This window comes from Meles meles, chromosome 19 (genome assembly GCF_922984935.1).
Source record: "Meles meles chromosome 19, mMelMel3.1 paternal haplotype, whole genome shotgun sequence".
Taxonomy (NCBI): Eukaryota; Metazoa; Chordata; class Mammalia; order Carnivora; family Mustelidae; genus Meles; species Meles meles.
Window position 1 is genome coordinate 32,338,173 of NC_060084.1, and position 12,558 is coordinate 32,350,730.

The 12,558-nt window shown below is 50.8% G+C and overlaps 1 protein-coding gene across 3 annotated transcripts in view; it reads right to left on the reverse strand.

Annotated features, from left to right (window-relative positions):
* NOD2 (nucleotide binding oligomerization domain containing 2) overlaps positions 1-11,317 on the reverse strand; it is a 38,248-nt gene extending 26,931 nt beyond the window's left edge. For all 3 annotated transcript variants that reach the window (XR_006816137.1, XM_045986998.1, XM_045986999.1), the window contains exons 1-2: positions 11,258-11,317; positions 5,482-5,948 (exon numbers count right to left, since the gene is read on the reverse strand). Coding sequence is in view for 2 of the 3 variants with exons in the window: in XM_045986998.1 (XP_045842954.1) it covers positions 5,482-5,940 (459 nt within the window). In the remaining variant the exon portion in view is untranslated. The remainder of the gene's footprint in view (positions 1-5,481; positions 5,949-11,257) is intronic.
* Between the last annotated feature and the right edge of the window lie 1,241 nt (positions 11,318-12,558).

Here is a 12,558-nt window from a genome sequence, read left to right on the forward strand (position 1 = left end):
CAACACCTAGAAGAGTGCCTGGTACAGAGCATGCATTCAAGGACTTGCCAAAGGAATGACTAGTAATGGACTTAGAAGAGCCCAAAAAGCCAGATCCTAAGCCAACAGTGGGCAAGTTGAAAACCACATAACATGTATCTCAGACTCTATAAAGATCTGTAGAATTAAGAGCATCAGGTACCTCCAGAACCAAAGGAAATGATTCAAGTAAGGAGGGTTGAATCAACACAGTTTATAAAACAGATCTCTTGGGCGCCTGGGTGGCTCAGTGGGTTAAGCCTCTGCCTTCAGCTCAGGTCATGATCTCAGGATTCTGGGATCAAGCCCCGAATAGGGCTCTCTGCTCAGCAGGGAGCCTGCTTCCCCCTCTCCCTCTGCCTACCTCTCTGCCTACTTGTGATCGCTCTGTGTCAAATAAATAAATAAAATCTTCCAAAACAAAAACAGATCTCTTGTTCCCCTGACCCACTCCAAGCCAACAGCAACTGTCCCTGCCCTGCCATGGCAGAATGTGGAGATTTATATCTGGAAAGGCTAAACCATGGCCCCTGGACTGGGAGGTAGCAGGCACAATAAAGGAGGTGGGCATCATGCCCCCAAAATAAGGTTTAAATGACCATGTGCGCAATGAGTGCTGAACGCAGAGACTCTTTTAAGGAGTCTATTTCAGTCATCAGCAGCCAACTAAGGAGCATCATATGCCCAAAGAAAGCATCTCATGTGGGAGATCAAGACCAAATAACTGGGGAAAGGGAAAGCAACTTGTAGGATAAAAAGGTTATTATGCGGGGTGGGAAAGGATCTGTCCCTCACCAAATAAAACAAAACAAAACAAAAAAACAAAAAACAAAAAACAAAAACTCACTGTATCTTTATGGTCCTTGGGTAAGATAAGAAACTGCATCCATAATACAAGAACAGGATGCTATAATAAGAAATATTTTATAATAGCTCTTGTAAACTAAAAGTGGTAGCAACAATGAAAAACACAAGGGTGTAAGAGTTTAAAGATTAAGTGGAAGATACAATACAGGAACTAATGCAAAAGGACACAGAGATAGAAAATGGACAAGAAAGAGAAGAAAATTAGGAAATCAGTCTAGGAGTCCTAAAATTCAAATAGTAGCTCCATAAAGAGAGAAGAGAGAAAAGAGAAAAAAATCACAATAATCATCAGGAAAATCTTCCAGAACATAGAAAAATCTGAGTTTTCAGATCCAAAGCTCCCCTGAGTGCCCAGCACAATGGAAATACACCAAGGCACATCACTGTGACATTTCAGAATGACAGAGAGCCAAAAGAAAATGTCACATGCTTCCAGAAAGAGTTATAAAAGAGTTCTGGGATTCTAGCAATTCTCCTTTGAAAGAAAGCAGATAAGAGAGCAATAATCTCGGGGCGCCTGGGTGGCTCAGCGGGTTAAGGCCTCTGCCTTCGGCTCAGGTCATGATCCCAGGGTTCTGGGATCGAGCCCCGCATCGGGCTCTCTGCTTGGCTGGGAGCCTGATTCCTCCTCTCTCTCTCTCTGCCTGCCTTTCTGCCTACTTGTAATCTCTATCTGTCAAATAAATAAATCTTAAAAAAAAAAAAAAGAGAGCAATAATCTCAAAATTCTGAAGGAAAATGATGACCAACACAGAATTTTATACCCAACCAAAATGTTGATCAACTGCAAGGAAACTTATAGCTATATGCAAGCTTAAAATTTTAATTCCCAGATACTCATTTTACAGATTCTAGAAGATATCATCTCCCAGAATAGAACAAACCAAGACAAAGGAAGACTAGATGATTCAGGATAGAGGAAAACCAACGCAAGAGGACTAGGAAGGGAAATCTCAGGATAATGGCTCTACCATAAGTAGAGGGAGATTGGAGCAACGTGACTTAAGAGTCACACATGTTCAGGGGAATTATTTCCTAGATGTCCAGGCACGCCTGGCTCTAATCCTTATCTATATTTCGCTTGTCTGCACCACAGGCTAATATCATTCTTTCTCTCAACCCCTGTGGCCTGGGTCAGCTGAGGACACCCATTTCACCCTTCAGAAGTGCCTGGCTTGGCCCTATTCCTGGGAGCTGGAAGAGCCTTGGAGAAGCTTACAGCTGAACCTATACAGCAGCCCACTTCCTCTGACTATTCCTGGACATCCGGCCTCTGACTCATCCCTGCCCTAACAGACCCTCCAGCTCTCAGGACTCACTCAATGACCTTGCCCACTGACTTCCCAGTGGGAGCCCTTAGAAAGCCTCCAAACGATAAAGCCAAGACCAAGTCTCTGAGGCCCTGTTCAGTTTCCCTGCCCCTGGGAACCTGCATCCAAGAAGGAGAGGCAGGACACCTCTTTCCTTGACACTGTTATGCTTGTGCTTGCTAGAACTTTTTCAAAACAAAACACATTGTTTGGAGAATTATTGCATAAAGTGTCAAAACTATGAAGAAAAGCAAAGAAATGATTTTACACGAAAGTCAGGCTAGGGGTAGCAGTGGAGGAAAGTACTAGTAACATTCTAAGTCTTTGTGTGGGTGATGGGAACATATCGAAATCACACCTTATGAAATTAAACACTTCCTTACAGGCATGCTACATTTCCCAAGTTAAAGGTGTTGCAGTTAATACCACAAAAGAGTCAAGCTATTCAGTTCAACCCTGGCCTAGCAGCTTGAGCAGGTGCATGAGTCAGATGGACTGCTGGTTTGATAGCCTCAAGTCTGCTAACAACTCTTACACCCAACTGTGCAAGGTCATCACACAAAGCCCCACATTTCATGTCAGAAAGAGAAGAGCAATTGCTCTGGGGACAATCAGGCCTGGATTGGAACTCTAGCTGGGCTACTTCCCAGATGGGTGGTTTGGGCAGTTCCTTCATTGTTAAGAAACAGTAGAACCAACACGACACCCCGAGAAGGTTGTAGTGTGGCTTAGAGATCACAACCTTCATGGGCTATGGACCGTGCCTGGCACGTGGTAGGCACTCCCTCAGCAAACAGTAGCATTTGGGTCTTTTAGGGATCTGGTTCTACAACTTGGATCCAGTTCTTGCAACACTGCATCCAGTTCTTCAACTGAAGCATTTTCTCAGTCCCCAACCTGCAATCCATGACAACCGCCTCTTTCTAGAAAATTACAAGGTCAGTTTAGAAGAGTAAACAAAGCAGCCCTGGACTGGGGGGATATGTCGGTTGGACATACCACAAATACCAGCCACAGTGAATCAGAAATTCAGCCGCAGAAGGCAAGCCATCAAGTTGGAGAATCAGAGAATGCTGGCGCTCAGAAAAAGCTTAGCGAGAAGCTGCATTCCAGAAACTTAAACCTCAGGCCACCCAGTCCCTTGGGAAACGCCTATGACCCTCAGAGGTCTTGTCCATCATATGCTCTGCACAGTCCCAGCGACGGGTGCTTTTGCTGTCCACCCAAACCTTTCTTAACATGGAGTCTTAGCTCATTAAAATGCAGCCTTGCTTCTTTCCTAATATTAGTATTTAAGGTTATAAATTTCTCTCTATGTTCCACTCTAGCTGTACCCCATACATTTTTACAGATCAGATTCTCATTACTGTTTGGTTCTAAATTATTTTCTGATTGCCCTTATGATTTCTTCTTTGGCCCTTGATTACCCTATTTTCTTTTCTCATCAATCCGAATACCTCCTCGATGCATATCCTATCCCCTCTAGGCCCGAGGCTACCTTCTCTAATCCCCTCAGAGCATCCACACCGGACCACAGTGTTGAACACTTGATCAAAGATGACAAGACACAATCCTTAAACTTCCCAAAGGGGCTGATTCACTCTCCACAACGGATCACAAAGATACCAGGGCAGGAGCAATGACAAACATGTTTTCTGGAATCCCCACAGGCTTGAGGAGCTGGGGCCCAGGGTAGAACTATAGGTTTCATGTGCACGGATGAGTGACAAGAGGGGCCCATAGCATGTGTGCTCTGTAAACATGCAGCCGCCTTGAGCCAGCTTTCAAACAGCCTTAAGGAGACACTGGCTTATCCCATCAGTCCCAACCTAGACTCACCTAATCACCAAAGACATTTTTTTTAAAAGATTTTTTATTTATTTATTTGACAGAGAGATCACAAGTAGACAGAGAGGCAGGCAGAGAGAGAGAGAGAGGGAAGCAGGCTCCCCGCTGAGCAGAGAGCCCGATGTGGGACTCGATCCCAGGACCCTGAGATCATGACCTGAGCCGAAGGCAGCGGCTTAACCCACTGAGCCACCCAGGCGCCCACCAAAGACATTTTTTTAACTGACAAATAAAAACTAGAAAATTCCCCAGTTCAGTTCATCTTCACACTGCCATTTAATTCCAATTCATTCATTCATTCATTCATTCATTCATTCAATAACTGAGGTGTTTCATCAACGGGTATTTATTTAGTGTCTATTTCAAGAAGCTTTAAGAGCCTGGCACATACTAAGCATCTAAACAGATTCTGGCCAACAGGGTGCCTGGGTGGCTCCATCAGCTAAGCATCTACCTTGGGCTCAGATCATGATCTCAGGGTCCGGGGATCGAGTCCCCCATCAGGTTCCCTGCTCAGCTGGGGAGCCTGCTTCTCCCTCTGCTTCTGTGCCACCCCCCACTTGTGCTCGCTCTCTCTCAAATAAATAAATAAATAATCTTTTAAAAAAATAAATAGATTCTAGCTGAATAAATGAATGCATACATTAACAATGAACGAGGGAGTCAAGGTACCAGGTCCAGCATGCGACTTCCGTGCCATCAAACCACTGTTCTGGGCATCAGTTCTCCAGTACATAAAGGGGGATGTCAGTGACGGTTCCATTTGTATCTCAACAGCTCTGAGGGTCGCTCTTTAGGGTAAAATGAATAAAGAGTCTCAAAACCACCCAAAAGACACTTTTCCGGTCTCATGGAATGGCGTTTTCAGAGGGAGTTATACCCTAGCTCTGAAAGTCTATCAGCCAAAAGCAACCTCGTATCAGAAATCCAGTGTAGACATGTGAACAGCACTGGTCCACAGTGTGCTAATTATGAACGAGTAGCAATTAAGTGTTAAATTATCTGTTAAATATAATGAATAATTAATTATGAAATATAAATACAACTTAATGAATTTTGATGTTGAGCTGTTAATTTAAGACCATCAAAAAGCGTACAGAATATCGTCGTAACACAACTATTGGTGGCCAGTGGGAATGATAACGAGTGGTTCCTATGCGCTAGACACTGTCAAAAGGGTTACACGAACCAAGTCACTGACTTCACCTGAGAACCTTACTGATGTTTCACAGATGAGAAGAGACAGGAGATTAAGGAGGGAGAGTTTCCACAGAGAAGCCCCGAAGACACAGAGAACAGGCCCCGAACAACTTTTACCTGCCTGGCAACCTTGTTAGGGGGAAGGCCAGCACCTCTGACTCCCCAAAGATAAATCCGTCCTGGTGACTAAGCACCCTTTTCCTGTGAATTCTGATTACCCAAGACCCAAGTGCCTTACCCGTTGGGAGGACGTGAAGATAGGCAACCGGATTTCATCACATTCGTACTGGCTGATGAAACCATGCTCCCAGGCTAGATCCAGCACGCCCTCCACATGGCTGTGGAGTCTCCTGACGATGGCTGGCCGGTGACTCTGCAGGTCCCGGGCTGGGTGAGGCGAGTGGGGGTCCCAGCAGCTGGACAGCTCCCGAGCCTGGTAGTCGGTCTGGGCCTCCCGGACGGCTGCGACGAGCTGTTCACAGCCCCAAGTGCCCTTGTTCCAGACAGTGTCCAGGAGGCGCCTGGCCAAGTGTGAGAGCGGCTGGCCCAGGAGGCTGAGGCCCTCGTAGTCTTCCCAGGAGAGGACATCCCAGGAAAGCAGCCAGTCCAGGATGCTCTCGAAGCCCTCCAGGGACCCCGAGACGAGCAGCCCCACCATCTGGCTCCTCTGAGCCTGGAAAGCCTCCTGGGTACACATTTCATAACCTGGGGAGGAGAGTGAGGTCAGTGCAGGACTCCTCTGAAGGCAGGCAGGGTGCAGTGGGGGCGGGGGTGGGGAGTGAGGAGTCAGCCCCACCCCAACTCCCAGGAGGCCATGGCTCTGCTGGGACATGACCCAGTCCAGGATTCCAAGCTCCCCCTTGTGCAGATGTACAGACTGAGGCCCAGACAAGGCAAAAAATGGGCTCAGGGTCCTACAGAGAGTTTGAAGCTGCCAGGAGTTCAAGCAAGGCTCCTGGGTTCCAAATCTGCATTTCATCCCTGGCTCAAGAAGTCTTGGTAAGGCTTGAGCTGATAGTCAGAGCAAGGATTCCCAAGGGATCTGGAAATTAACTCTCTTTGGGTCCCTAGAAGCGGACTCTGCCCTGCTGGCTGGATTCAGGCTGAGGGCTGTGCTCTCGCCAGTAACAGCTGATATTTACTAAGCACATGCGAAGGGCTGCCAATCAGTGTAAGTGTTCCCACATGTGAATTCATTCAACCCGCCCAACCACTCTGAAGCAGGTGCTGCAATCGACCCATTCTACAGATGAAGAAACTGAGGCACGGAGAGGCCAAGGGACTTGTACAAGGATTCCAGCCAGATGAGGTTGAGCTGGGGTTTGAACCCAAGCAGTGTGACTCCAGAATCCATGTCCTTAATTCCCCCACATTTGGGATCCCCCACAGAGCCCCTAAGCCCATGCCTGTTAGCGTAACCCACTGCGACCCCAGGGGGCAGACCAGAACATTGCTATAAAGATCTCAGCCCAGGTGAAGCAAAAATCCAAGTGCACACTAAGTCAGTTCAAAGCTCGGGGGACATGGACCCCATTTCAAACCGCCTCCTTCCCAACTATCTCCCGGCCCAGGCCCTCATTTCCCTCCCAGCCCCTCACCACCACACAACTTATGCTGTCCTCTCTGCCCGTGGCTTACTCTGGGCTCAGCCTTCAGGATCTGGGCTCTGGGAGTTTGAAGGGAAGTGATTTCTCCACGCTCCAGGCCCTGGGAGGATCCCCAAGCAGCAGAGAAAGTCTCTCAGGTGGGTCCATGCCGCGACTGTCACAGGGACCAGGGACATGGACGGGTGCAGTGCCCAGAGAAAGTGAAAGCAAAAGGGAAAAAGAAGAGGAACACCTCCTTCTTTTTCCAAAACAGGGACATTCTGAGTTACTCGAGGGAGCAGACGCCAAGGCACTTGGAGACTTTGTCTCTCTCCTATTTGCTGTTTATGTGTCTCTCCCCCTTCTCGGCCCCAGTAGAAGCCTGGGTCTTACTCATCCTGGCATCCCTGAGCTTGGCACAGGGCAGAGCCTCGGGAGGCATGGTAGGAATGCTCATGAGTCAAAAATCTACCGAGGAAGGGGAGGGCCTGGAACATTCTGTGCCTGCCCTCCTATGCCAGCCAAGGGAAGGGAAAGGAGACATCTCCAACTCAGACTGTTGCCAGCACTCAGGTTGGAAGCCTTGGGCTGGCCAGAGAGCAAACAAGGCAAGGCAAATTTTCCCGCATGTCTGGAAGCTCGGGAGGGCATTCCCCATCTAGAGGCTTCTATAGGGCCATTCTCTCTGGCCAGGAAGGCCTCCACCCTGGGCCCACGGCCAGGCAGAGAAGTCAGGAGGGTAGACATGGAGAGATGGGAGAGGGGAGAACAGGACAGGTAGGAAGACCTCTGGGCTTGCCCCTGGCATGACTCTTGGCTGTGGAAACCCCAACACCACTGTCACCCCTGCCCAGGACCTGGGGAAAAGAACCACCACCCTCTGGGAAGAGCCCAGACATGGGGTGGGCACTCTCACTCTGACCCCATGCCTGGAGGGCAGGCGCGCAGCCAGGAATTAAAGTTGCAAAGTTCACATGAGACCTGACAACACCCACTCCTCTTACAGAGCCGATACTTGCGGATGGACAGCTCCTCCCTCCTCGGTATCCCGAGAACCTAGACCACACTCTCCCCCTGCAAAGATCATTAGCTTGAGCAGCAAGGCCGAGGCTGAGTGGCACAGGGCTGGCAGGTCTGGATTCACCCACAGACCCCGCTTCCCGGGGAAATCCCAGAAGGACGGCCTGGAAGCCAGAGTTGGCCAAGCTACTGTGCAGTAACTAGGTCCTTCTCATCAGTTCTTCTGTAAAGCCTTGTGCATCCACGATGACCTGCACTGAGACACTCCCTGGACCTGAGACACACCCCCCAGTTGTGCTCACCCCAGGGGACAACCTGGGAGTAAGCAGGAGTTCTTCCCAAACACCCCAAGTCTGGAGCAACTGACAAATGCTTGAGCCACACACATCCAACCAGTGACATCAAGGATCTGCAGACACCAGGAAGGAGAGGCAGGCCTGAGCTCTAAGGGCTGATGCTCTGTCCCCCTCAGCAGCTGTAAAGTCCCAACTCTTCCCTGGCCTCCTTCCAGGAACCTCAAAGCAGGAAGAATCCCCAAGGATGCATTTGGTCAAAACCCTGTCTCTGAGCAGGCATTGCCCTTTCTTGCTGTAAACGTCCCTGGGGGAGAACCTGGCCTTGCTGCAGTCCTCAAACAACCAGCTCAGGAAGTTCGCCATCATGTCCAACTTAAGTTTCTCCCGCTTTGGCTTCAATTGGGCGTGAGAGAAAACAATGACCAATCATCCCCTATTTCATAAAAATTGTCCCTGAAGTCCTGCTTCTTGCCCCTATATCACCTGTTCAGACCACTTCCCACCAACACCCAGAGCCTTCTCTTCCGCTGGCAGCTCCAACTGCAAATTCTCCAACCTCCCTTCACAGCAGGACTGCCGTCTGTTGTCTGTACTGCTGTCCTCCATTCCTTCCCACCCGTCCCCTCCAGGCATGGCCCCCCAGACTGTCCTTGTCTCAGCTGGGTTCTCAGCCCTCGACCAGGTGGCTAGGCCAAAGGCATCAATCAGAACGGCTCTCTCTCCCCTCGCAGCACGCTCTTCCCTGCCATCGGGGACCCCCCATCTCTGACTTCTCCCATCCCACTGGCCGCTCTGTCTGTCTGTCTCCTTGGCTGGCTCCTGCTGCTGTGAGCCCCAGAGCTCCCGGGTCGGGTCTCTCTCCTCTGTACCACTCTCTCCCTAAGTGAATTCACCTGCTCTTACAGCTCTAAATGCCAGCCCCAAATTTTATTTCCAGCTCCAACCCCCCCTATTCAACTTTCCCAGTTGCCCCTGGGCACCTGCCCGTGCACCCCTAACGGGCATCTCAGACATAGTAGGCACAAACCAGCACTCCAGCTCCTCCCCCTAAACAGCCCCCATTTCAGAAGATGGTAGCTCCAAGCTTCCAGACTCTCGGGCCAAAAACCTTCCCGTCATCCCCGACTCCACCTTTCTCTCACATCCAAATCCTCCTGACCCTATCTTCAAACTTGACCCCAAATCAGAAAATCTGATATTTTCCCATGGCCTCTATGCTGTGCGTACAAACCCCCGGGGTCTCTCCCCAGAATGGCAATGGTGGTCAAGTCACTACCCTCCCCCGCAACCTCCTGCCCTGACTCAGAGCAGGTGACTCCTTTCTTCAAAGTCCTCCAGTGGCTCTCACTGCACTCAGAGTAAAAACCCAAGTCCTCACAGTGGCCTTCAAGGTCCCAGGCAATGGACCCCAACTTCCCAACCCCTTACCTCTCTGCATTCATCTCCTACTAACACCCCACCCCACCCCCCAGCGCTCCTCACCCATCCTGTTCCAGCTGCACAGACCTCCTCCTTGTTCCTGGAACAAGCTGGACCTGCTCCCACCGGGCATGCCTCTGCCTGAGGGCCTTTGCACAGGCTCTGTGCTCTTCCCTCCACAGGTGCTCTGTCCTTCCCTTCAGATGTTCACATAGCTCACCCTTCACCTCCTTCAAGGCTCAGTTCCACTGTCACCACCTCCAAGAGGCCCTCCCTGACTATGCTTTATAAACCTGCAATACCCAAGCACAGCCCTCACCTCAGTTGTCTGCTTTGTTTTTCTCCACAGCACCTCTCACTGCCAATAGATCATGTATGTACTTATTTGATTGCTGTCCTACTCCTTTCTAGAATATGAAATCCATTAAGGCAGGGAGTTTCATCCGGACTTTTTTTGTTTTTTATTGCTACAGCCCCGTGTCTCGCCCGGTGTATCGATAAAGATCATCTGAATGAATAAAAAAGTGAATTGACTCTGCATGGCTCCAGGAGACAGAAGTGGAACAGAGCGGTGGAAATCTGCAAGCCATAGATTTTAGCTCAATGTAACGAGTGCTGCAGGATGATGAATAGGCACCCTCATAAGTCATCATCACTGACCATATGCAGCCAGAGGGGTCCTGCACCAGGTGGGAGGTGGGTGGGCTAAATAGGGGTTCCCTCCAACCTCAGCTCCCCAACTGGCAAATGGGATCTGAGTAACCAACAAACTTAAGGGCACAGTGATGGGGACAGGAGAGCAGAGGCAACGTGAGTGTCACTCTGATCTTTACCAAGGGGACAGGTGACATGGCAGACAAGTCCATGCATGGTCCATGCGGAGACCAAGGCCACACGAAGGAGAAGCCTATACGGGGTCAGAAAGAGGGAGACAACCAAGAGCAGACACACAGCCAGGGATCCAGCTGTGGGAGGAGATTTGGGGAGGCTTTTTAGTTTCTTGGAAAGCAAACAGTAGGACCAGATGGCTGTTCCCCGACATGAGGACCAAAGGACATGGCAGAAGGCACAGAGGATGCGAGGCTGGGCAGGCCCCGGTGTGGGCCCCTGTGGGAAGGGGTGGGGATGAGCAGAGGTCTGCACACCCACCAAGGGAAGGAAGGAGGCAGGAGGCCCCCCTAAGAGTTACAAGGCCATACGGGCAGGGTTAGAGACCATCCAGACACTGCTATCTATACCCATCCATTCACAGGCATGATGAAAATGGGGAAACTGCGGCCCAAAAAGAGGAGTCGTCTCAACGGAGCGTTGAGGAGGCTTCCTCTAAGAACTGAAATCTCATTTCCAGGCCAGCCCTGTGCCTCGGGACTTCTCCTTCTGCATGCTCCCCCTCCAAACCCGTCAGGATCACAACACACATCCTCTCTCAAGACCTCAAAGTTTCAGGGGGCCCGGAAGTCCTGCTCACGCCCCCAAGCCTCCTCATCCTCTGTAGCTGCTGTCCGCCAGGGGGCTTCGCTACCTCGAGACTCCCCCTTTTCCTTCGACCTTCCATTTAGACCCCTGGACTCCCGAAGGGAAAACCAGGGCATCCCCTCCCCCCAAGCCCAACGCCTAGGACAGCTCAAAAGCCAAGCGTCCGAGTCCCGGGCGCAGCTCCCCGCGCTCCCATGCAGGGTAGAGGGGCACTCACCGCACAGTCACCTGCGCCCCAATTCCGCCTTGCGGTCTGGGCACAACCCTCCAGGCTCGGACTTCCACTCCGGCTCCTCTCGGGCCCCGCCCCTTCTGTCCCGGAGCCCCGCCCCCGTGCTCTGCCCACCCACCCCGCCCGGCGGGCCGCACCCCTCCGGTCCGGACGCCCCGCCCCCACGCTCTGCCCACCCACCCCGCCCCGCACGCCGTAGTCCCGGGGTTCAGGCGCCCCTCCCCCGCGCTGTACCCTCCCCCCCACCCCGCGCTACCGGCACAACCCCCGGTCCGGGCGCCCCGCCCCGCGCCCAACCCTGGGCTGCCCAGAGGTTTCCCGAGACTGGGCAGGAGCGCGGACAGGAACAGGCCTGGGCAGCTCGTCAATAGGACCCTGGGCCAACTGTGTCCCACTTAGTGAGCCACCTTTGTATTAGAGGGAACCAGAGACCCACTCCGGAAACACGCCCCAGACATCCTGTGGAAGGAAAAGCTAGGAAAGCTGTGGCAGCCAGAGTTAACCTCCGCACCCTTTGACAACGAGTAAGCCCATAGTCATCTAAAGCCTTAAATATTGAGAAGTCCCAGAACAGTGTTTTCCAAAGTGTGATGGGTTTACATGTCAGGTGAGAGTAGAGAGAGCATTTAAATCTCTGCAAGCCTTGTGTTTCAGCTGAAGCAAGCCCTCCGTGTTTGGAACTAATGGGGCTTGAGCCTCTGTCTACCACGGGGCCCGGTCCACTTGGCTCTGTTAGGACGTCTAACTAGAATTTAACAGCGCTGTTTTGTTTCCATTAAATTACATTTATTTCATTTTATGGTTTCCAGTTCTTCCGAGCAAGTGACACTGGTTTTCCGTTGAAGGTATTAAAACGTTCCTTTTAAAACACTCGTTTTCGGAAATTTTCTCATGTAAACCAAAATATCTGACATTTTTACATGATGCTTATTATGCACCAGGCTTTACCTTTATTAACCCAATCAATCTCAGCTACGGGATACTGGCTATCATTATTTAAAATTTATAGATGAAGAAACTGAGGCACAGAAACGTTAATTAACCCATCCAGGTAGTGACTGCAGCGCTAAGGTTTGCTCCCAGGCATCTGGCACCAAGGTTCTGGCTCTGACCACCACCCCGCATTGCCTCTAGGTATGTACCTGCACAGGTGGCGTGCAGTGGCCTCAGGTGGGGGATGCTGAGTTAGAAGGACTGCGTCTACCCCAGGGAAATCATTCTGGATGGTCCACACATCCATCTACAGGATGTTGACCACCCTCTTATCTGTAACGGTGAAATTACTG